Raw genomic sequence first — 25,662 nt, 5'->3', positions numbered from 1 at the left:
ATTCTGCTTTTAGACCGCTGTGGCTGAAATTAGCGTGCGCTTTGGAGGGGGGAGTTTGGATGTTTGCAGTGCGACAGCTATCTATTCAGTACCACACAATTTACTCTTGTATAGCGGATGCCAAAGATTCACGATGCACCGGATTGGGATAGTAAGATCGGCATGGAAGTGTGTTACTGTTAAAAACTGAAAAAAATTGGATAACAGAGTATGTTAACGATCCGATGAAGGTAGCAAAGGGATTTTTTTAGACGTAGCAATCGATATGACTTGTAAATACTCTGATATGGAAATGTAGATATGTCAGAAGTTATAATATGGGATGTGTGGAACGGGCATTAAAAAGAACAAATTAGATATTAAACTCCCAAGAAGAAGAGAAGCTTCAAAATGTGTTAAGCTGGTTGTATGCTATACGTGTTTGGAAAGAATGGAATAATGTGTGCTATAGGTGACAGAATGGCCGTGGCTGTAGCAGGGTACGCGAGGAAGCATGAAAATGAAGGTTATCGCGGTGTATCAGTGGAGACAGAGATGGCGCAAAGAAGAAGCAGTTACTCACTTGTAGACGTCTTGGTAGGGGACGCCGTCTGTATGGACGAGTGTTGCTCCATAGTACATGCATGCGGCGTAGGTGAATGTGCCAATGTTCCGAGAGAGGCTGTAGACAGCGGCACGCAGGTGCGTGTGGCGCTCTGCGACTTGCAACGCTGGCCGCAACTCTGACAGGTACTGGGCGTGGAACTGACGCTCGCGGCAGAGACCCGCCACCGTGCGGATGTTACCAACAGCCTCCACTGCCACCTGTAAAAGTTGGATACGCTCAGTCTCTACCACGCTTCGTCCTCTCTCTTCACATGATCAAGAAATTCTCAATAATAATCATTTAAGATATTTCAAGTTGGTTACTTTCCTTTTTGGGAAATAAATGTTTCAATGTCTTGCAGTTGGACTGATTGATATTTATCGGTTCCATTGCTGTTTACAACAGTCACTGCTGTCACTCTGCGTGACGTTAGCTGCCCTTCAGATGTACGCTAACGCTGAATGAGAAATGAGCACTATGAAGGCGTGTTTATCTGGTAGAGACAATAAAGGGAACGATTTAAAGCTCTGTGCTCTGGGCATAATTTGAGTAGCAGACTGAGCATGAAAACGCTGAGATCATTCTACTTCTGTTGAAAAGCGGTACAATGGTTGCTACATCTTAGCTGAGTTGATGTGCAACTCTGCTATATGCTTGGAGAGCTGTATCAGACCATTCTTCGACTTGAAGATCACAACAATAACTCCTTTCAATGATTCCATACCATTCGCAGCTGTCATTTTTTCTTTGCTTATGCACTATTTTACTCAGACCCTTGGTTTAAGGGTAGTATCTTCGACTAGTAATCAAAAAGTCCTGGGTCCCAGGTTAGAATCCAGTTTGTGGTTAAATTATAAATAAAGATCTTTTACAATTTGGGCTGAATGCTTGTAAGGAGACAGCCTTGTTATGTCTATCGCCTTGTCAAAGATGGCGAAGGAGTACTATTTGCTGCTCTTGTGCTCGGAAACTGCCCCTAAAAGGCGAGACTTTTGGCAATCATCAACGGTATGAGGATACAAAAGGCAATGGAAACTAAAGCATTAAAAACACACACGCTAAAAACATTCAACACCCAAGATCACATAAATATATCTTTCTGGTCATTTGTGCAAGGTACTTTGCTTTTTAAATATTTTAGTTGTGACAAACCTTTTATAATGTGCTGATTTTATTCCACATGACATACTGACGTGAGGTCAAACTTAAAATGAACACGTTTCATAAGAAAACGATTTTTTAAGACCTGAAGATGACAGCAAAGTTTATAGAAACCAATAGTTTTAAATCAAGAAATACTTGTGCTATCCTGGCCGTTGAATGTTTTAGCAAGTAAAACAGATCGCTACTTCGGTCATCGCAAAATGAGAAAATTCAATTAAAAACACACAATGTGTATCCACAGGACATGTAGCCTGCATAATGAAGAAGTGTCATGTGATCTCACCATTCGAAAGAGATTCCGGATTATACCCCCATTCCTATCTCTGGGAGAGAACTGCCAAGAGGGACCATGAGGAAGAGATTAAATAACCAACGAAAGGGTAAGATACTACGACCCACATCATGACCCAGAAATAAAAGGACAGCGGATCAAGTGGCACTGAACACTGTCTCTTATGCTGACAGTTGAATTCCGCTCCGTTGTAGGAAGGAAGACGCTACAAAGGGTATGAAATTTTCTGAGACTTGTTTTTCGTTACACTACATGACCCTGTCTATGTGCAGTCTACGAAGTAAATAATATTCGAATGAAATACATCCATACCCAATTCAATTTGAACATTTTTCGTTTTCTAGATGTTATTGATGTGTCTTGTTCTGGTCTTCAGTGCTAAGACTTTCTTCATGCGCTTCTCATTTCTAATCCTGTGCAAGTCTCTTCAACTCTGCGCAACAATTGCAGCTAACATACATTTGATACCATTTACTGTTATTAAAACTTTATCTCCTTTTATAACTTGTACTCTCCATCCCCACCCACACGTACACGTTTTGTTCCATTACCAAATTAACTATTTCTTGACGCTTCAGTTTCCTCCTGTCAACTGACCCCGTCTTAGGGCAAGTTGTGCCACAATTTTCTTTCCTCATCAGTTCTGTTCACTGTCTCCTCTTTGGTTACATAACCTAACCATTTAATTTTCAATATTTTTCTGTAGCACAAAACATCTAAAGTTTCTATTCTGTTGTTGTCTGAGCTGTTTATCTTCCGCGTTTCACTTCCGAGCACGGCTCACTTCAGACAGATACCTTCAGAAAAGACTAACTAATACTTATATTTACTTTTGATGTTAAGAAATTTTCCGTTCAGAAGTGTTTCTCTTCCGTTGCTAATCTACGTTCTATAACCTGTCTGCTTCGGTGAAAGTAGGTTACTTTGTACCGAAATATCAAAACATCTCAACTACTTTTAATGTTTCATTTCCTAATCTGCTGCCCTCTGCATCGCCTGGTTTAATTCACATACATTTGAGTACCCTTGTTTTACGGTTGTTGATGTTTATCTTATACTCTCTCTTCAAGAAACTAGCCCTTCTGACAGAATTACTATGTCATCGGCAAACTTACAATTTTTTAAATTTAATCCGCCTGAACTTCAGTTTCGTTTCCAGATTTCTCATTAATTTCCTTTACGGATTGCTAAAAATACGGACTGACTCTTCCCAACTACTGCTTTCCATATATAACACTCTACTTTCTGTATTTTACTCTTGGTGTCTTCAGAATTTCAAAGAAAGTATTCGAACTTCATCAAACGCTTACATCAGATTGGAAACCTATACAAAATTAAAATTGTCCAAGGTTTACATTTACGTATACAGGTAAGTCCTGAGCAAGCCACCAATAATGTTTGGTGGAAGGCACATGCTGTACGAGTGCTATTTATATTTTATCGATCATGCGACCCAGAAACATGTGCAAGACATGTGTCGGCATACAGCCTTATGTAGCCATGCCCGTTATGACGAATATTTTGTAAGAATCTTATATGTTGCGTGCTCTGCAGCACTAAATGACATCTTGATGCACACTAAGAGCTCCAATTCAAAAGTATTTCTTTGCCACACTGGTACTGTGGCATATAGCCCATGATTTAGTATGGCCATGTTACATCGTGTGTTGTTCATACCATCTGGCATAAATTTTTATCTCCTTATACAGCGTGGCTCAAATACGTGGACGCCACACCCCGATTCCTTCCATACTAACAACACGAAAGTGTCTGTAACAGATTTTCAATCCATGCACATTATCAGTAGAAAATTGACGTCGAAGGAACGCGATTTGGCCTCACTGTATTGACATGTTCGACAGTTATCTGCATTCGGTACTGTGTTAATACGTTGCTTAGTTAGTGCAGTGGGTATAAATATGTGTTTGAACATCCGAGTTCGCGAGTTGGATTCCAGATTATTTCTGTGTTAGTGCTAAATAACTGCATGTTGAAATAAAAAGAAAATTAAGAAACAAATTTTTTTGATTTCTTGTTTTAGACTCCATTAAATGGTATCTGCTTTTTACTTGCTTTACATAAATTACAATAGCTCTTATACAAGCCACATGCACTTACTTAGGACTACCTCAGAAGTGAGAGGACAATCGTTTTCTTTATTCCACTTTTAAAGACGTATTATGGCTGAAAACCGTTATTCTGTTCTCTTCTATCCACTAGACCCCTCCATATTCATCAGTCCATTGTCAGTATTGTTTCCCTTATCTTAAGTTTTATGACATCTCTTCCCCCTCCAAAAATAAATAAATAATAATATCTCCTTCTTGGTCTATCACTCTTTCTTTTTTCCCAGGTGATTTCCTAGAAACTAGGCAAATCATGTAGCCTCATCGTCCAAGTGTATTGCTTTACCCTACTTCATCAATTATATATCTACATTCGAACCCATTTTCTGGTATAGCCCGCATCATTGATTGTTGTTTAGAACCAACTACCATGCTTACCAATTGCGTGTCCCTTACATTTCCACCACCAGGCACTACGTCAGCAGTAGGGCAAGCAAACCTGCTTTGCACGTAGTTAACAACCTCTGTGCAACACGGAGACTCGAGCTAATCAGCCTTTCGGTCATTTTTATTGTGTCTTTCTGCAGGAGCGACCTAGATCACTTCCCCATGATCTGAGATATGTAACTGAATTCCTCAGGTAATAGATCACGTTATGAGAAAAGAAAGGCCATTGTAAGTGGGCTCTGGGTGTCGTTTCTTGCAGAATCAAAATTATTAATGAGTAATAACTATCTAGTAGATCGGTCCATATTAACCCCAGTTTTACTTACTCTTTGCTAGTACACACCCAAAAAGGAAGCATCCATCAATGAGATTAATAAGATACAAAAACAAATCTAAATACAAGCCATGAATATTCGGAAAATTTACGTGAGTCTTAGATCTGCTCGACAAGTCCACAAGCCATGGGTGAAGCAAGAGTGATGATCCCATCAACAGTTTGTTTCTTGTTGAGCACGTAATGATTGCTGTGATCGCACAAGCAAACGTGGTATTGGTTCCACGCGCAAATCTCTAAACCGACACGGTCATACCCGATAACCTGTATGCAGAAGCGCTGCTGGAGCGCTCGTACTCACGGAGCACTGTTTGCACAGGCCTGTCTTAGAGTTGCATACATGTAATGGATACCACGCTGATCATCCAGAGCGTTATGACCACCGACCCAATATCCAGCAGTATGTCCACCGCTGGCACAGATAACAGCGGCGACGCGTCGTGGCATGGAAGCAACGAGGGCTTCGTAAGTCGCTATAGGGAGCTAACACACCACATCTGCACACACAAGTCGCCTAATTCCCGTAAATTACAGGGAGGGAGCCGATGAGCTGTGACGTCACGTTCAATCACATCTCAGATGTGTTCTATCGGGTTTAGATTTGGCAAGCTGGCGGTCCAGCACACCAATTTCAACTCACCTCTGTGCTCCTGCAACAACTTCACACTTCTGGTCTTGTGACCTGCCGTCGGGAAACATGATCGTCATGAAGGGGTGTACATGGTCTGCAACCAATGTACAATACTCCTTGGCTGCCATGGTGGCTTGCACGTGCTCCGCTGGACCCATGGATGCCCAATAGAATGTTACCCAGTGCATAATGGAGCCGCTACCAGCTTGTCTCCACCCTGCAGTAAAGGTGTCAAGGAGCTGTTCACCTGGAAGACGACGATTCGCGCCCTCTCATCGACATAATGAAGAAGGTATCAGGATTCATCAGACAATGCCACACTCAGCCACTGCTTCAACGTTCAACGCCAGTGGTCACGTGCCCATTTCAGTTGTAGTAGCCAATGTCATAGAGTTAACGGTAAATGCATTGGTCGTCGGCTGCGGAGTCCCATTGTTAGTGGTGTTCGGTGCACTTTGTGTTCACACACGCTTTTCCTCTGCCGACATTAAACGCCGATCTTAGTTCCACCACAGTTCGCCATATGTCCTGTTTTACCAGTCTGCTCAGCCTCCAACGTTCAAAATTTGTAATGAGGGGTACCTACCAAATCCCACGACATTTGGACATGGTTTCGCCACATGTTAAAAACACTCACCACAGCACTCCTCGAATATACGACAAGTTGTGCAGTTTCCGAAATGCTCGTGCCAAGTTCCTGGGCCATCAGAACCTGCCTTCGATCAAACTCGGATAGACTGCACACCTTCCACATCCCACACACAGACAGCACACTCACAGATACTACATGCACCATCTGCGTGTATGACTAGCACTCATTCCCTACCAGATGACGCTGCTATCGCCTGGACAGGTTTATATCGATGGTAGGTTGGTGGTCATAATGTTCTGGCTGATCACTGTATTGTGATCACATGGTTATGGTTATGTACAGGGTTATATTTTGAATTTAGATAACGGTGGGGTTCCATGTTTAATAGTTTCAAATCGCTGTTAACCAACAGGAGGATTTTATTATCGGCAGACATGTCATTTGATGCAGAAGTGTGAAGTATATAAGGAATGTTATCTTTCTATTTTAGCGTGTACAAAATATTCTATGTTATCGACATTGCGTACATACTTTTTTTGTTTATCTTGTGCATCAGATTCCACTGACGATGGATTATATTCTCGAATACTGGTATGGCAGCTAATATATCTGAAATGCTGCTCATGCTGTACAACAAGAAGTTCTTTATCAGATAAACACATTTCCTGTATTACTTTTGAATACATTATGGAAGTGAACAGTGATCAATGTGTTACAAATATTTACTATCAAAAACAGTCTTGATCACAATTTATTTATTACGGTGACCGGTTTCGACAACTACTCACAGATTCTACAGCAGAAGGAGGTTCTTACTCATTAGTCTGAAGATGACCACAGTAGTGGTCGAAACCGGTCACCGTAATAAATAAATTGTGAGCAAGATTGTTTTTGATAGTAAACATTTTCTGTATGCTTTTGCTGTAGTAGTGTAAGTTAGACAGACGATTCTGTCACAGAAGTGAAATTAGATGCGGCTCGTCAGGATTGGACAGGCACCTTGGTGGCTTTCTCCACGGATTTTCGAATGCGCTCGTCCCCGGCCTCCTCTACGCGGGCATCGTAGTGGTCGGACGCCATGAGGACGGGCATGAAGGCGACCGCCATCAGCCCCAGCCGCCACTCGTAGTACAGGCACACTCCGACAGAGAGCACCAGCGTCGCCAGCGCCTGCACCACGGAGCTGATAGGCTGGCCTGTAGCCTGCACAAAACATTAAATTAATTGCTTGTTCGACTGGACAAAAGCAATCATTCATTTATTATTCAGCATGCAATAAAAAGGGTAAAACATGAAAATATTGATGTAGCTTATTACTCCGTAGCTGCCTCGATTCTGACAATTGCATTATGAGGAAGAGTCAGGTCAGCAAATGTGCACACTCATTGAATGTTACAGAGAAATAAGTACAATCACGTATGGAGTCACTGACATAGCGCCCTCCCACTTCGTCCATTTTGGGCAACGAATACTTTGCTGCGTGCTAACTCTACCAGGAACTAGTCAGTCAATGTGAGAAAATCTAGCAGTAGTAAGTGAACACAAATTCGTTGATGAGAATGCGCAACCAATGCAACGAACTTGGATTTTTACCAGATCGTGACTTTTCAAGGACTACAGGTATCACAACTTTTTATCCCAGATTATTCTGGACATTCTTTGGTCTACAATCTGCCAGGACCTAACAACTCAAAGTAAGTATCTCTCATATTTTCCTTAAATTCTGTAGCATTTTTGTACGCGGAGGCATCCGTGGCCGTTGTCACATTAAATTCTCCTGAGTTTATCATCACACTGTCAATTTGTAAAATTTCCCAACGCTTCGGCCACTGTTGCAAAAGGCCTTCATCACATTGTTTATGCTAAGTGGAGTTAGTAAAAATACCTCGAGGAATGCCATTTGCTATAGTAGCCGAAATCTCGGAGAATTTTACACATTGACAGTGCGGTCACATACCCAGAAGAATCTTACTGTCTGTAGCATTTTTAGACATAATGTTTGTGTTGGGATGATTGTGTGAAGGCGAGTATATCAAATGATGAAGTATGACATCGCAACGATAAAGTGGTTCAGATGACTGAAATCGTAGTACAGTAAACAGTCATTAATTAAGGCTTCACTAAATTAAAATTCGCGAAAATTATACTGTTTTTATCGCGATCTGATATGGTATCTTTTATTGGAGGAGAGTATTGTACCTGGAGAACAGTGTGCTTACGAATACATGATGTTTCATGGTCGGTGATTTTTTTTTTTTGAACTTCTAACAATACCACCACTTGCAAAGTAGGTTAGAAATCAGATTAATAATGTTGCTCACGCAGCATATGTTCGCTTTATCGGGCGACAACAAAGTTATTGACTGTGGATGGTATCGTCAAAATGGAAATAATGAAGTCACTGTAAAAAAGTCATTAATTTTGGCACTTATCTTGAATGGATTCCCACGTAGATTTCGTCGAAGTTGTTATGGCTCATCTTGTTGATTCTAGGGTGATTCCACTTTGACTGCTAGAAGGTCCAGATCTGTATTTTAGCAATATTTGAAGACCTAACAAATGCGTTTTTCAGGAAATTCTTAATGATCAAACAATCCCAGATCAGAACAATGGTATGGTAGAAATAGTTTTTGACTTGGTGTTCACGATCCACATTTTTATTAAACTTCTTGTAAATTAACATATACTTCTTCTTAATTGTCACATCATCAAGAAAACAGTTTTGTATCAGTGTTCATATATTTAATTTCCACTTTAACCAAACGCAAGATTTGACTGTTCTTTTAGAAATCGAAATAACAACTTAACTTCTGCAAAGTGAAACAAAGACTGTTCTGTGTTCATTCGTGCCAAAACGGTTACAAGTAAGTCAAAGATTATGACAGTCTCACAGAAATGAATACACAGAAGAACCATATCACTGTAATATATCGATACATCAGAGTATCTATACATTAATAAAACCAAAATGTGAATATTGTCACAAAAATATGTCTGTTACTTCGCAGAAAAGTAGTACGATATTACTGGTGTCGAGAACTGGGGTTGGTGTGCCGTAATGGTCACGTAAATAAGGAATCATTACAAACTGTATGAAGGAATGCGCACTAGAAAGCTTCAAATTCAGTTTCTGGCAATTTATATAATTTTTATTCTGAGACTTAAGGTCGTGTTTGTGCAGCATTTGTAAATATTACGAGTTCTACATGTTTAAGTACTGTATAGTATATTAAAGCTACTTGGCGTACACTGCTAGTTCTTCGACCACAGAGTGTTATGATTAGTAAAATTTATAATTTTTTAAAACTAGTTAAGTAGCGTGTGGACGGTTAAGCCATATTGCATAAGTCATGCACCATCTTGTGCCTTGAAATGGAAGAAGGTGTTCTACCGTGAAACACCAGATACCTGCAACTGAACTGAGTTTCTTTAGTCTTTCCCAGTCTTGAAAACCGAAATTTGTGTTGACCGCCAATACCGCATATTCCATACGTTTTTTTGCTTGTAACTGGTTTTTGGTAATACTTCTCCTTAATAAGATATTACTTAATAATTTTTGGTGCTTAGAAGAATAACAGTGTAACACATAGACTGTTAAATGCAGTACTGACAAGGTTTTCTCGATTGGAGTAAAACATTTATTCCTAGGTATGCAATCATGTTGTGTCTTGAAACCGTTTATCATACTTGGAGAAACCTTACTTTCCCAGAGTAATGTATCTGAGTTTAGGGAAAAACTGTACAGCCATTATACTGAATGTTATCTTTTCAAGGTAGAATAAGAAACAATATTAAACTTCTCTTACATTGCTTGCTAGAGGCGAAAGTTCGAAAAGTGCTCGATGATACTGCCCTCTATTGAAGATCATTCGTGCCAACATGACTTACTGCAAAACGTCGAACGTGCTCTCTGCCTTCCCATACACTTCACGGGGATCGATGAAACTAAATGAACGGATGGCATTATTGGCCGCGAGACCCCGTCTGTGGCTGTTCGGCCTCTTTCCATTCGACGCCGCTTCGCGCTCATTTGCGTGTCGATGAAAATAAGGTGAAATGATAAGGACAACCCAAACACCCAGTTCCAGCGGGAAGAAAATCTCCGATCCGACGAGGAATCGAACACTGGACTCCATGATGTAATAGAAGCGACGTTAACTCCGAGACTACGCAACAATGTCAAAGTCTGCTCAGTTCGCTTACTGAAGCCCACATGACGAGTTGTGATGTATCTTATATTTATAATTGCTGAAAAGTGTGTTAGTGGTACAGTACGACACAGTAACCAAGAAGAGTGTTAGGTAAAAATACCAACAGTTAACTTTAGAAAATAAAATGAAAGCGTTTGATTAAACAGAATTTGGTACTGCTAGTTGCCTTTTTACGACATTAAGATAAATCCTAATAAATCCCAATAAAACTGAAACAAGACGAACTAGACAGAGAACGAAAGCGGACAACTGAACCCAAACTGACTGCCACTGATAATATCGTATTAGACTCATGCAAACAACAAGTTACAGTTTACACGGTCCGTCCAAGATGTTCCGAGACTGCTTTTGTTCCTGAGGTACAATCGACTACAGCGGCAGCTTGAACCATCATCTGTAGGGTTCGGATAAATAGGTATTTAAAATGACAGAATACGTAAATATAATAGTGCATAAAAATTTAAAATATGGAAAAATATGACGACAAAAACTACTATTTTCAAATAAACCACACTTTATTATACCAAAAACAAATAATTTTATGGTTCTTCAGTCTTACTGGCATTTGTCTTGTTACAAGGGAGAGCATAAGGGAGCAATTGACAGGAATTGGGGAAATAAATACAGTAGAAGAAGAATGGGTAGCTTTGAGGGATGAAGTAGTGAAGGCAGCAGAGGATCAAGTAGGTAAAAAGACGAGGGCTAGTAGAAATCCTTGGGTAACAGAAGAAATATTGAATTTAATTGATGAAAGGAGAAAATATAAAAATGCAGTAAGTGAAACAGGCAAAAAGGAATACAAACGTCTCAAAAATGAGATCGACAGGAAGTGCAAAATGGCTAAGCAGAGATGGCTAGAGGACAAATGTAAGGATGTAGAGGCCTATCTCACTAGGGGTAAGATAGATACCGCCTACAGGAAAATTAAAGAGACCTTTGGAGATAAGAGAACGACTTGTATGAATATCAAGAGCTCAGACGGAAACCCAGTTCTAAGCAAAGAAGGGAAAGCAGAAAGGTGGAAGGAGTATATAGAGGGTCTATACAAGGGCGATGTACTTGAGGACAATATTATGGAAATGGAAGAGGATGTAGATGAAGATGAAATGGGAGATACGATACTGCGTGAAGAGTTTGACAGAGCACTGAAAGACCTGAGTCGAAACAAGGCCCCAGGAGTAGACAATATTCCATTGGAACTACTGACGGCCGTGGGAGAGCCAGTCCTGACAAAACTCTACCATCTGGTGAGCAAGATGTATGAAACAGGCGAAATACCCTCAGACTTCAAGAAGAATATAATAATTCCAATCCCAAAGAAAGCAGGTGTTGACAGATGTGAAAATTACCGAACTATCAGCTTAATAAGTCACAGCTGCAAAATACTAACACGAATTCTTTACAGACGAATGGAAAAACTAGTAGAAGCCAACCTCGGGGAAGATCAGTTTGGATTCCGTAGAAACACTGGAACACGTGAGGCAATACTGACCTTACGACTTATCTTAGAAGAAAGATTAAGGAAAGGCAAACCTACGTTTCTAGCATTTGTAGACTTAGAGAAAGCTTTTGACAATGTTGACTGGAATACTCTCTTTCAAATTCTAAAGGTGGCAGGGGTAAAATACAGGGAGCGAAAGGCTATTTACAATTTGTACAGAAGCCAGATGGCAGTTATAAGAGTCGAGGGACATGGAAGGGAAGCAGTGGTTGGGAAGGGAGTAAGACAGGGTTGTAGCCTCTCCCCGATGTTGTTCAATCTGTATATTGAGCAAGCAGTAAAGGAAACAAAAGAAAAATTCGGAGTAGGTATTAAAATTCATGGAGAAGAAATAAAAACTTTGAGGTTCGCCGATGACATTGTAATTCTGTCAGAGACAGCAAAGGACTTGGAAGAGCAGTTGAATGGAATGGACAGTGTCTTGAAAGGAGGATATAAGATGAACATCAACAAAAGCAAAACAAGGATAATGGAATGTAGTCTAATTAAGTCGGGTGATGCTGAGGGAATTAGATTAGGAAATGAGGCGCTTAAAGAAGTAAAGGAGTTTTGCTATTTGGGGAGCAAAATAACTGATGATGGTCGAAGTAGAGAGGATATAAAATGTAGGCTGGCAATGGCAAGGAAAGCGTTTCGGAAGAAGAGAAATTTGTTAACATCCAGTATTGATTTAAGTGTCAGGAAGTCATTTCTGAAAGTATTCGTATGGAGTGTAGCCATGTATGGAAGTGAAACATGGACGATAAATAGTTTGGACAGGAAGAGAATAGAAGCTTTCGAAATGTGGTGCTACAGAAGAATGCTGAAGATTAGATGGGTAGATCACGTAACTAATGAGGAAGTATTGAATAGGATTGGGGAGAAGAGAAGTTTGTGGCACAACTTGACCAGAAGAAGGGATCGGTTGGTAGGACATGTTCTGAGGCATCAAGGGATCACCAATTTAGTATTGGAGGGCAGCGTGGAGGGTAAAAATCGTAGAGGGAGACCAAGAGATGAATACACTAAGCAGATTCAGAAGGATGTAGGTTGCAGTAGGTACTGGGAGATGAAAAAGCTTGCACAGGATAGAGTAGCATGGAGAGCTGCATCAAACCAGTCTCAGGACTGAAGACCACAACAACAACAACAACAATACACAGTCATATTTTTTTTTTAAATTTCCAAAATTAAAACTATTTCTGTGTGAATGGAACAACACTTCGTACTGGCTGAAAGGTCTTTCAACATCGCGAGATGTGATCGGAGCAGATTTAAATTTACACAATTGTGGAAGTGAGTATGGGACGTCAAGTTTGTCATCTGTTCTTCCGTGTAGCATATTGTTAATTTTTGTCAGCAGATTAAAAATTTTATTTTTACCAAGTGCATAGTTCAGATTTTCCTTTAAAAATTCAGCAACGTAACTCTGTAGAGTAACATTTTCAAAAAGTTCTTTTGCGTTCTAAATACAAGCAGATTCATCTTCAAATTGAAAAACAATTGTTTTAATGTCACTGAAATGCTCAACGTAGTATTCAGCTGCTTCTAGACTAGTACGCCAAGGTGTCAGAACTGGTTCTGGTTGCAAAATAAGATCGAGATACATCTCTTTAAACTTGGAATCCTACTGGGAGCTTTCAAAAATATTTTTTCACGTTTGATATTAAACTATCAATATTTATGTAATTTATCCTTATCCATTCAGTTAATCTATTTATTCCGTGTGCCAAGCACGTTACGTGGATCACTTTAGGATATAAAATATTCAGGTCATCTACAGCTTTAACCGTATAAGGAGCAGTGTCGGTAACTAACAACAAAACGCTATTAGGCCACAAAACACTCACCACCAGTAAAAAGCTTTTCTAATGTTTGGTGGTTGCCGCGCAGGATTAGCCGAGCGGTCTAGGGCGCTGCAGTCATGGACTGTGCGGCTGGTCCTGGCGGAGGTTCGAGTCCTCCCTCGGGCATGAGTGTGTGCGTTTGTCCTTAGGATAATTTAGGTTAAGTAGTGTGTAAGCTTAGGGACTGATGACCTCAACTGTTAAGTCCCATAACATTTCACACACATTTTAACATTTTTTGTTTGTTTGGTGGTTACATTTAGGACGTTCCTCTCACGCCAACAGAAAGGATTTGCTCGATTTATCTTCAAATAGTGGTCCTATTCCTACATTGTCAATACACCGCTCTTGGGTGTCCGTAGTCCCGTAGATTGTGAGTCATACAGGACCAACCCGCATTACATCTCTAAAGGACGAAGACAAGCCTTTTAAATGCTGCTGAAATAGTTTTTTCTAGGTGTAGATTCGTCAGGAATACGTTTGCTTGAATACTTCTCTAGTAAGCTTTTAAACACTGGGCTACACACAGAAAAGCCAAACAAACGTGCTTAATAACGTGTATGGCCTCCACGAGCACGCAGAACTGCCGCAACACGACGTGGCATGGACTCGACTAATGTCTGAAGTCGTCTTGGAGGGAATTGACGGCATGAAACTTGCAGGGCTGTCCATAAATTCATTATGAGAACGAGGCGGTGGAGATCTCTTCTGAACAGCCCGTTGCAAGGCATCCCAGATATGCTCAATAATGTTCATGTCTGGGGAGTTTGGTGGCCAGTTAACCTCGGAAGAATGTTCGTAGAGCCACTCTGTGGCAATTCTGGACGTGTGGGGTGCCGCATTGTCCTACAGGAATTGCCCAAGTCCGTCGGAATGCAAAATGGACATGAATGGGTGCACGTGATCAGACAGGATGCTTACGTACGTGTCCCGTCAGACTCGAATCTAGACGTATCAGGGGCCCCACATCATTCCAGCTGCACACGCCCTACACCATTACAGAGCCTCCACCAGCTTGAACTGTCCCCTGCTGACAGGCAGCGTCCATAGATTCATGAACTTGTCTCCGTACCCATACACGTCCATTCGATCGATACTATTTGAAACGAGACTTGTCCGACCAGGCAATATGTTTCCAGTCATCAACATTCCAATGTTGGAGTTGATGGGCCCAGGCGAGGCGTAAAGCTTTGTGTCGTGAAGTCATCAAGGGTACACGAGTGGACCCTGGGCTCCGAAAGCCCATATCGATGACGTTTCGTTGGATGATTCGCACGCTGACACTTGTTGATGGCCCAGCTTTGAAATCTGCAGCAATTTTCGGAAGGGTTGGACTTCTGTTACGTTCAATGGTTATCTTCAGTCATCATTGGTCCCATTCTCGCAGGATCTTTTTCCAGCCACAGCGATATCAGAGTCTGATGTTTTTCACGGTGCACTCGTAAAATGGTTGTACGGGTGAATTTCACTTCCTCGCTACCTCGGAGTTACTGTTTCATTGCTCGTGATAACCTACTATTGCAACAGCAGTAGCCGATCTAATAACTGCGTCAGACACTTTTTGCGTTATGTTGGTTTTGTACTGGCGCTTCAGTGTGTAATTTCGATACAGGTATATCTGCACATATCATGGCATAACATAAATCTTTCGAGAACGTAGAACGTTTTGAACCACTGGCAGCTACATCAGAAAAAAACTGTCGTTTAAATTCATTCTTTGTTACAATATTTACCTTATACTTTTTGGTAGATATGTGCTGTGAAGTTAGAAACTGTTGCTCAGTCGACACGGAGTTTTCACAAGCACTACAAAACAGTACTTTACCGTCTGTACTCACAGACTGGTTTCGGAAATCTTCAATATATCTTTGCAATTTGAAATACAACGGTTGCTTATCCTTCGGAATTTTTAGGCATGTATTAAAAATAGCGCACTACTTGTGGAGGTGCGTGTCAGACGTTGCCCGTTGAACGGAATACAAGAGTGGAACAATGAGGAAACAGTTAATGCTGCAGTCGTATTCTTCGTATCACTGGCAAGAACTAGTTCGCTTCATTATAAGGCCTAATTGTTTTGCATTCGATGAGAATGACAATAGTATGGCGAAACAGAAAATTGAAGAAATAGAAAAACTGTAACATATCTACGACGAAGACGGTATATAAGGTACCGTCTGTAAACTTCTCAGCGAGCCCTTGCAACCTAATTTCGACTGGTAGATTTCACGGACGTCGAGGGTACCGGAAACCTTTGCCAGCGAAAGAAATTGTGTTTTAGCTGCCTTATTTTAATACTCATGTTTATTACTGCAAACAGGTACGACATTTGATAATAGCGTGTTTATAAATATGCCGTCAATAAAGTAAGTAACTTTGGTGAGGCATTTTCACTACAGGAAATGATTGATGGGGAAGGGTATATTGACAGCAGTGAACAAAATGTCAAAAACTGCTCTCTCCTTCCCACCACTCCGGAAACATCGTTTCAGTGCTTCACTCTCAAGGAAGAGATTTTGCTTCTTTCCCTCTTTCAATAATCCCTGGGAAGCAACACTAAAAGGCTTGCTGGCTATCTGAAAGACTAGGCTGCTTCAGATGGTGCGATTTGTAATTCCGGCTCGTCAATTCCAAGGCCAAGAATCGCAGTTTGAAGCGTCATTTAATGAATTTTTTAATCATGTTACTTTTTAAAAAGATCAGATTCTATGACAGGGTTGAAAATATGGATTTATGCAATTCAGATATAAAAATATGGACTAAACATTGAAATATGGAAAAATATTGAAAATGAAAGCTATTTTTTCAGATTCCGAATGTCATGAATTACGTAGAAAACTACAAAAAGAATGGAAATTGCTTAAAACGAAAATATGCGTATACATATTAATTCGGGTCTTACTATCTGTACATATCAGGAGTACGCAGTGTGAAGTAGTGGACGTGCGTCTGTAACGTGTCGTTGCTGTGTCACAAATAGCAATGGAGCAACGAACTGAACATCCCTAAATCAAGTGTTCAAAACATTCTCCAGAATGCTTTGAAGAAGAGAAAAACGTGCGCAATGATTGCCCTGCACGCCTCGACTCCCGAACAAAAGCAACAACGTCTAGACTCCTGCTGTGACTTGATGGAAATGCCGAACAGGAACAATTCTGTTCTGGAAAACATCATCAAGGGGTAACGAGACTTTGTGTTATCAATACCCCAAAATGAAAAAGTGTGCCAGTTAATATGAAGAGTCAACACTTCGTTAACATATCCTACATTCAAGCCAATATATGCAAGAATTTAACGGCATCCGAAAAGAAAGTCATTTCTGTCAGATTCACATGCTTGTATGAATGTTCTGTGCTATACAGTGAAGTGGGAGGAAACTGTATAGAACACCTAAAGCATCAAAACTCCCATCTTAACTTTTCTCTAGCTTTTTTGTTAACCCAGTGTCTAAGCTTTTTGGACTGACAGTGTGATATTAGAATGCCTTAGGACGAAACACACATAGTTGGCCGGTGTGGCCGAGCGGATCTAGGCGCTTCAGTCTGGAACCGCGCGACCGCCACGGTCGCAGGTTCGAATCCTGCTTCGGGTATGGGTGTGTGTGGTGTCCCTAGGTTGGTTAGGTTTAAGTAGTTATAAGTTCTAGGGGACTATGCCCTCAGATGTTAAGTCCCATAGTGCTCAGAGCCATTTGAACCAAACACACACAAATTAACTACTTTAAAATTTGTGTAAACAAAACCATTGCACATATTGTCCGGAGATTACAGTGCTACACCAAGGTCGGCAACGTGTATCGACAGAACAGACATTAGCAAGGGCTCTCTGCAATCAGCAGTGACGTATCGGAGGTGATTCTGTTGACAACGCCTACCTCTCACACAGCAGTGCCCTCGCACTGGAGGTCAATATGGAGCCAAGAAAGAAGTGCACAGCCCAGTCCATGAACTCATCTGAAGGAGTCAGCATCACAGTGTAGGACTAACGAGCTGTTAAGGTTTCTAATGAACTTGTACTTCAGTATATGTTGAACGTCGTACCTCAAGAGAGCAGTTTGTTAATTAGAGCATGAAGTGATGCTTTCATAGTCAATAGCAGTTGTAAATTATCAAGCACTCTGGTGACAAAGAAGCATGTCAAACTTAAGTAAATCTTTTATTCTTTTAGGTAATAATTCATGTGTTCTTGTTTGATTTGCCTTCTCCCCGAGCAATCAAAGAACCTACAGTTATGGCCGGACGAGAGTAATTTCGTCTGGTCACGACATATGTCAAGTTTACACTTTACTTACATTGTAGTGTGACATGTAACAACACAAGAAACAAATACTTTGAGACAGAGTACTGGCCACTACATACTTTCAGGAGACGAAATTATTAGATCAACTGAAAGACGCATACGAAAGTAAACGAAACTTTTCTAGGTTTCGGAACTATTAGTTCCTTCCTTAGGCAGAAAAGGGGCGCAGTTTGGGAAAGCAGACCTTAGGACGAGTAGGAGATGCACCTGTAGCGAGGACGTCTCCTCTTTAGAAACGTAAACAAACTGTTCTTGATACAACGCTTTCGCTTGATATGGTCGCCAGTTTTTGCCCGTGCCCTCGTAATTTATTGCTGAATTCATAACGAGCGAGTGTCGATAGCTTGTACTTTACGAAAGAACAGGGGATAACTATAAAGAAAGGAAAGGAAGAAGGGGTCTTGCATTTCTCTGGAAGATATATACAGCATTAACACTGCTAGTTGTGGCTGAACAAGATGTTTCCGTAAAAGCGAGCAAAAATTTAACAGAAAATACGAGGTGCATTCAAGTTCTAAGGCCTCCGATTTTTTTTCTCCGGACTGGAAAGAGATAGAAACATGCGCATTGTTTTAAAATGAGGCCGCGTTCATTGTCAATACGTCCCAGAGATGGCAGCACTGTACGGCAGATGGAATTTTACCGCCAGCGGCGAGAATGAGAACTGTTTTAAATACTTAAAATGGCGACGTTTTCCTTACTTGAACAGCATGCATCATTCGTTTTCTGAATTTGCGTGGTGTGAAACCAGTTGAAATTCATCGACAGTTGAAGGAGACATGTGGTGATGGAGTTATGGATGTGTCGAAAGTGCGTTTGTGGGTGCGACAGTTTAATGAAGGCAGAACATCGTGTGACAACAAACCGAAACAACCTCGGGCTCGCACAAGCCGGTCTGACAACATGCTCGAGAAAGTGGAGAGAATTGTTTTGGGGGATCGCCGATTGACTGTTGAACAGATCGCCTCCAGAGTTGGCATTTCTGTGGGTTCTGTGCACACAATCCTGCATGACGACCTGAAAATGCGAAAAGTGTCATCCAGGTGGGTGCCACGAATGCTGATGGACGACCACATGGCTGCCCGTGTGGCATGTTGCCAAACAGTGTTGACGCACAACGACAGCATGAATGGGACTTTCTTTTCGTCGGTTGTGACAATGGATGAGACGTGGATGCCATTTTTCAATCCAGAAACAAAGCGCCAGTCAGCTCAATGGAAGCACACAGATTCACCGCCACCAAAAAACTTTCGGGTAACCGCCAGTGCTGGAAAAATGATGGTGTCAATGTTCTGGGACAGCGAGGGCGTAATCCTTACCCATTGCGTTCCAAAGGGCATTAAGGTAACAGATGCATCCTACGAAAATGTTTTGAAGAACAAATTCCTTGTTGCACTGCAACAAAAACGTCCGGGAAGGGCTGCGCGTGTGCTGTTACACCAAGACAACGCACCCACACATCAAGCTAACGTTACGCAACAGTTTCTTCGTGATAACAACTTTGAAGTGATTCCTCATGCTCCCTACTCACCTGACCTGGCTCCTAGTGACTTTTGGCTTTTTCCAACAATGAAAGACTCTCTCCGTGGCCACGCATTCACCAGCCGTGCTGCTATTGCCTCAGCGATTTTCCAGTGGTCAAAACAGACTCCTAAAGAAGCCTTCGCCGCTGGCATGGAATCATGGCGTCAGCGTTGTGAAAAATGTGTACGTCTTCAGGGCGATTACGTCGAGAAGTAACGCCAGTTTCATAGATTTCGGGTGAGTAGTTAATTAGAAAAAAAAATCGGAGTCCTTAGAACTTGAATGCACCTCATAGAGGATGCTCCACTGAACCTGGGGTCGGAGAAGCCTGCTTAAAATGATAATAGGAATAAAATCACGTTACTGTGGTCTTTTTTATTTACGTTAATTAACTGCAAATACTATCATTGACAGAATGAACGTACCATTTGTACTGTATCTTACAAAATGTGCTGAAATTGACGGCCATTAGTCTCAATGCAAGCATGACATCGGCGAAACAGATTCTGACGCACCCTGACAAATGTTCCTGGTGTGTTTCGAATCACACCACATGACAGGAGGCAACTACAATTCTGGCAACTAATTCCATCTCCGTATCCACTAGGGTCTCATAAACAAGTGACTTTAGATGTCCCCGTAGGAAATAATGAAGGGGATCCAGGTGAGGTGACTTCGCAGGCCATGGAATAGGACCTCCCCTTCCAGACCAGCGACCAGGAAATACTGTACCGATATTGCTCCATCATATTATACTGTACGTCTCTGCACAGGAGTGAGTAATGAATGGGTCTGTCGTTGATTCATAGCACGTTCTGTCATGGGACAATGTAAACACGATACAACAGAGTAACCTTATGAACAAGTAAAGTAAAAAAAACCTGCATCATGACTTCCTGGTAATCAGGCTCGTCCTCCTCCTTTCCTTTCATGAAATAAAGAATGCATACGTAAATAAACAGTACAGTTCGTGTAAACATGTACGCATGTTAGTTGTAGATAAGCTGGAAAACAGTAATCCTAGACAAAGCAGTACACAAGTTTACTTCCATATCTCCTTAAGCTGGCTCCTCCGACCCCGACACCCACCTCAAATTGTTCAGTAGAGCATTCCGTACGTCTTGTTACATTCTTGCTCACTCTTACGGAAACACCCTGCATATGGATTATTACACACAGTATCACTTTTCCTTACGTACAACGTTTCTTTTTGAGTGCTGTTTGAAGTTGCATAATGAATACTGAGTTTTGATTTCAGTACCAGTAGCTCACCCCTTGCACGTCAGAAGTATCCGTGGACAGCCTGGCGCAGAGCGCTCCGGTGCTGTTGTTCTTGTCGTCGAACCAGGCCACCTCCTGCCGCAGCATCGCCGAAAAAGTGAGTTTGCGCAGTCGCATCGTCAGCCTGTCCCCGGCGACGTCGAAGGTGTACATCTACGGCAAGTACAACATGTTTGAAATCACAGCCGTTTATTTCCTCCAAATGAGTATAACGGTGCAATCAGTTAAGTCTACGGGCCTCAAGATGGTTCTTGTCTTGTGATGGAGGCTTCACATGGGAGCACAGCTTTTACGATACACCAAAAAGAGTATCAACTTTTACCTCCTGCACTGTTTCTCCACTTAAATGTCTCACAATCGCGATTTCAGGGAGTGTACCATTTCAAATGGTAACTCACCACGAATTGCGTCCAACCATTATTCTTCTAGAAACGAAATGAATTAATTGAGTAAGAGGAGTATTGTTCCTAGTTAGTAGCGAAGGACTACAACAACCTCTCTCTCAGTGTTAGGGGTACAACAGCAGATATTTTAATTAGTGACTGAGGGCAGTGTACTGCTGAACAGCATTACATCAGTATTTACTGCGTTTGCAAACTAATAATTATAGCTATTAAGAATAGTATGATTATAGGTTGGCAAGCCGTTAGGTCAGACGTTGAAGAGTGGGTATGTTGATGCCAAACGAACAGTCGATACTGACAGGTGTATTCCACTGTCTTAGTGCTGCAGTTACGACCGTGCAGAGAACATCAGGTAGTAATCTATGTGATGTGTTTGATGGAAGTCTGTTAGACGCAGAGAAAAAAAAAGTTTTGCGTCAACTCGGTTCCGAGAGTTCCATAACCTGTACAGAAAATTGGAATTGAGATCAACATAAACATCACTTCCGCCCTTTTTATTGCTCATGACACCACACATTGCATGTTGCAACACCATACAGCCTTCAGAGGTGGTGGTCCAGATCGCTGTACACACCGGTACCTCTGATACCCAGCAACATGTCCTCTTGCACTGATGCATGCCTGTATTCGTCGTGGCATACTATCCACAAGTTCATCGAGGCACTGTTGGTCTAGATTGTCCGACTTCTGAACGGCAATTCGGCGTAGATCCCTCAGACTAGTTGATGGGTCATGTCGTCCATAAACAGCCCCTTTCGATCAATCCCAGGCATATTCGGTAGGATTCGTGTCTGAAGAACACGCCGGCCACTCTAGTCGAGAGAGGTCGTTATCCGCGGCTCCCCCTGTCGGAGATTTGAGTCATCCCTCTGGCATGGGTGTTTGTGTTGTTATGAGCATAAGTTAGTTTAAGTAGTGTGTAAGTCTAGGGACCGATGACCTCAGCAGTTTGGTCCCTTAAGAATTCACACACATTTGAACATTTGATGTCGTTATCCTGGAGGAATTCACTCACAAGATGTGCACGATGGGGCCGCGAATTGTCGTCCATGAAGACGAATGCCTCGCCAATACGCTGTCGATATCATTGCTCTATTGAAAATGAACGGAGTGTTATTCAGTTGATAGAACGTAGACTTTCGACGAAACAGCATAGGATTTTTGCAGATATCAGTGTTCAGCCTACAAGATTATTGTGTAAGCTTGTACGGCCTTGATCCTTATCATTTATAGCAAATCCTACACGTTGGGGAACGAGATAAAGGTAGACGATGGGAATAATGTAGTTGATTAATTGCAAATCAGCGACTAATCCAGTTAAGACTGTTTAATGATGAAGCTGCTTTCACTCGTTGCATGATCACTCGTAACTCACGTTGGTGGTCCGACGGCAACAGACTTGCCTTTGTGGATGCACATTTGTAAGATCACGTCTGCGTATATATGTCGTGTGGTATGATAGACAATCACTTAACCGGGCCTGTTGTGTTACCGTATCGTCTTACATAGCCTCATTATTTTGACATTTTACAAAACGAGGTTCCTTTGGCTACAAGAAAGGCTGTTTTTTTCCAGTACTGTGCGGCCACTGCAAGTTCTACTCGTCAGGAGAAACATTTTCTAACTCTGACATCCCCTGCAGAAGTGCTCATGTTTCTTCAGCACCAAGGTAGGCTGTAGACACGTAAGTATGTATGCAGGACGAAGTTCACAGAAGAGAAGGTAAGCACAAGAAACGAATTAATCGGATTGTAAATAGTGTTTCCCCATAAAATAACGAACACACGACCTCAGAAGAGTTACATGCGGTTTTTTCAAGAGGATTCAAATGCCCCTTGAAGTCGGTGGCGGAATTTGTGATATTCAACTTTGAATTTATCAGCGTGCATTTGCACATCTTCTGTGAGTATTTGTCTGGGTTACACACGAACAGCTGCTTGTGTGTCGGTGGGTAGTTATCAAGCACAGGCATTCACAGAATACTTTGTAGGAAAATCTGCAAAAACATTCATCACTATTGTCATTTGGTTTCAAGGCGTTGCAAGGATTGGCAACTTTCTTTAAATGTTTAGAAATTAAAAGTGTTCTCTTCACTAACCAAAATACCAACGAGTCACGACTGATATATCTCAAGTCATACAAATACCCGGCTGTAACGTTCGCGGAGAAAGGATGGTGATATACGCCCATTCGTAGAAAAGGCAGATCGTAGACTCCATTTAATTGGTAGAATACTAGGAAAATGCAGTCAATTTACAAAAGAGTTTGTTTACAAGATGATTGTGCGACCCATACTGAAATATTGCTCTAGCATGTGGGTCCCGCACCAAATACGACTCATAGGAGATATTACCATAAACAATGAAGGGCAGTGCGAATGGTCACTTGTTTGTTTCACCCATGAGAGTGGTTAAAAAAAAAAAACTGTACTGCAGACTCTAAGCGCAAACTTTCCCGTGAAAGCCTACTTACAAACCATCAACAACCATCTTCAAGTGAGGAATCTATGAGAATATTACAACCTGCTTATTTATCGCTCCAGTAGGGATAGCGAAGACAAGTTTAAACTAACTTCAATGCTCACAGAGGCATTTAAATTATCATTCTTCCCGCGCTCTATAGGAGAATCGAATGGGAAGCATCCATAACGACGCGCACAATGAGAGGTACTAGAGATCAGAACCGGAGCGGGAACGACTCTTACGTTCCGGGTGCATACTTCACAAATCAAGGCGCCTCTGCTGCATCAGTACTAACGGGCTTCCTTCGTTCCCGCTGTAGTTCCGCGAGTATAACAAGTCTGACAACAGTGGCACTGCGTCGCTTCATACTAAAGATCTCACCCTCTCTTACTGAAGCATGCAGGAGTGTAAGGGTAGTAGTGACTTATTGTTAGTAGGGAAGATGAGTACACGATCTTGTTGCTGTGAAGTAGCACTGACCAGGCGAAATGACCGACTGTAGGGAATCTTTGTTTCGTGAGACTGCGGAGGACCTAAGACAAAAATTAATTGATGCAAAGTACACGACTGCAAATGTGTTCCATTTGAGGAGTAATGATACCTGGAACTAGTTCCACCATACAGTCCAAGCTTCAGACGAAAAGACATACATATTTCGTCAGATGCAAATAAAATGGTTGTATTCTTGTTGATTCCGTTTCCACCATGAAAAAACATATGTGCTTTGTCAAAAGAAAACTGGGCAGGGAGGGCAGCGTCGCTTTTAAAACATGTTCGATAACACAGGAAAATTTACCAACTGGACGAAGGCTGCTGGCTTAGGAAACAAGAAAGAAAAAAAGTATGTAGTTTTACTTGATAAGTTTGCAGTTCAGACAACGAGACTATGATAATGTTAGGTAAGTGGATATAATCAGAAAATGAAGTCACACAAACAGAAGGTTATCCCACAAATGGGAAACTATTTTGAGGGAAGACAGGAAACTGATAGCGACTCCTATTTCGACACACACTCGTTATCGTTCGAAATACCTGTTTACAGACAGAGAGGTATTTTACGTGAAAACAAGTTTACCAGTGGCCACTCTATTCCTACGCTTCTTCTAGTTACTTATATGATTTCGCCACTTGCGGAGTATCGGAGCATAGATTTGGAACATACCTGCAGGAAAGAGCTTACGCCCATGATGACCGCTGTCACGATGAACACGGCGCAGTACCAGTATGTCTGACTGCGGACAACAGCAGGGTCCGGGTGAGAAAGGACCTGAAAGAAGGGAAACGGTTTGTAGGAGTCACTGAAGAAAATTTACCGCTAATCTTCTCTTCTTGAAACACTAATTTACTTTATGCCTACATAATTAGTATTCAGAAAAGTAAAAAGACACATTAAAATCTCTTAGTATCTCCTACATTTTGTTTGACAGTCCTATGGTAAGTAATATACACGTGCATGCGGCTTTAGTTCTATACTAATCCTGCTTTGCATTTGTTCGATATGATTACAAACAATATTTAAAGGAGGAAGTCCTCTTTACCATTATTTAAAAGACATTACAAGTGGAACTAATGTTATCTGTTAAAAGACTTGTGAACAGGCGGGAGGCACGTCAATGTTGATGGAAGTTTAGATGCCCAAGAACGGTGAAGAGAACTTGAAAGCTGTTCATTAGAAAATGGCTTTCAAATAAATTACCTTGACGCGAGTTATTAAGCGCTGGCGAGGTGTAAAGACACACTAAGCGCGGATTTCGTGTGCTATGAATTGCACTACCTTTATCTCGTTCTCCAACGTGTAGGATTTGCTATAAGTGATGAGGATCAAGGCCGTACAAGCTTAATGTCCACAATATGGTATATCTTTATGATATAAAAAAACAAAGACACACCAAGAAGGAATTATCCGAATGGGACGGGGATCGGTGGATGTGACGTACATGTACAGACAAACAATGATTACAGTTTCAGAAAAAAAATTGATGATTTATTCAAGAGTAAGAGCTCCGTCAAGAGAGCAAGTCAATGACGCGTTGTTCCATCTCTGA

General features: G+C 41.5%; 1 protein-coding gene across 1 annotated transcript in view; it reads right to left on the bottom strand.

Moving 5' to 3' along the window:
* Positions 1-25,662, bottom strand: part of LOC124788973 (ATP-dependent translocase ABCB1-like) — a 131,965-nt gene that overhangs the window by 13,447 nt on the left and 92,856 nt on the right. Inside the window, exons 12-15 of the mRNA XM_047256262.1 lie at positions 24,780-24,884; positions 20,743-20,904; positions 7,112-7,315; positions 563-804 (exon numbers count right to left, since the gene is read on the bottom strand). Coding sequence (XP_047112218.1) covers positions 563-804; positions 7,112-7,315; positions 20,743-20,904; positions 24,780-24,884 — 713 coding nt within the window. The remainder of the gene's footprint in view (positions 1-562; positions 805-7,111; positions 7,316-20,742; positions 20,905-24,779; positions 24,885-25,662) is intronic.

This window comes from Schistocerca piceifrons, chromosome 3 (genome assembly GCF_021461385.2).
Source record: "Schistocerca piceifrons isolate TAMUIC-IGC-003096 chromosome 3, iqSchPice1.1, whole genome shotgun sequence".
NCBI lineage: Eukaryota > Metazoa > Arthropoda > Insecta > Orthoptera > Acrididae > Schistocerca > Schistocerca piceifrons.
This window is presented reverse-complemented; position numbering and strand designations above follow the sequence as displayed.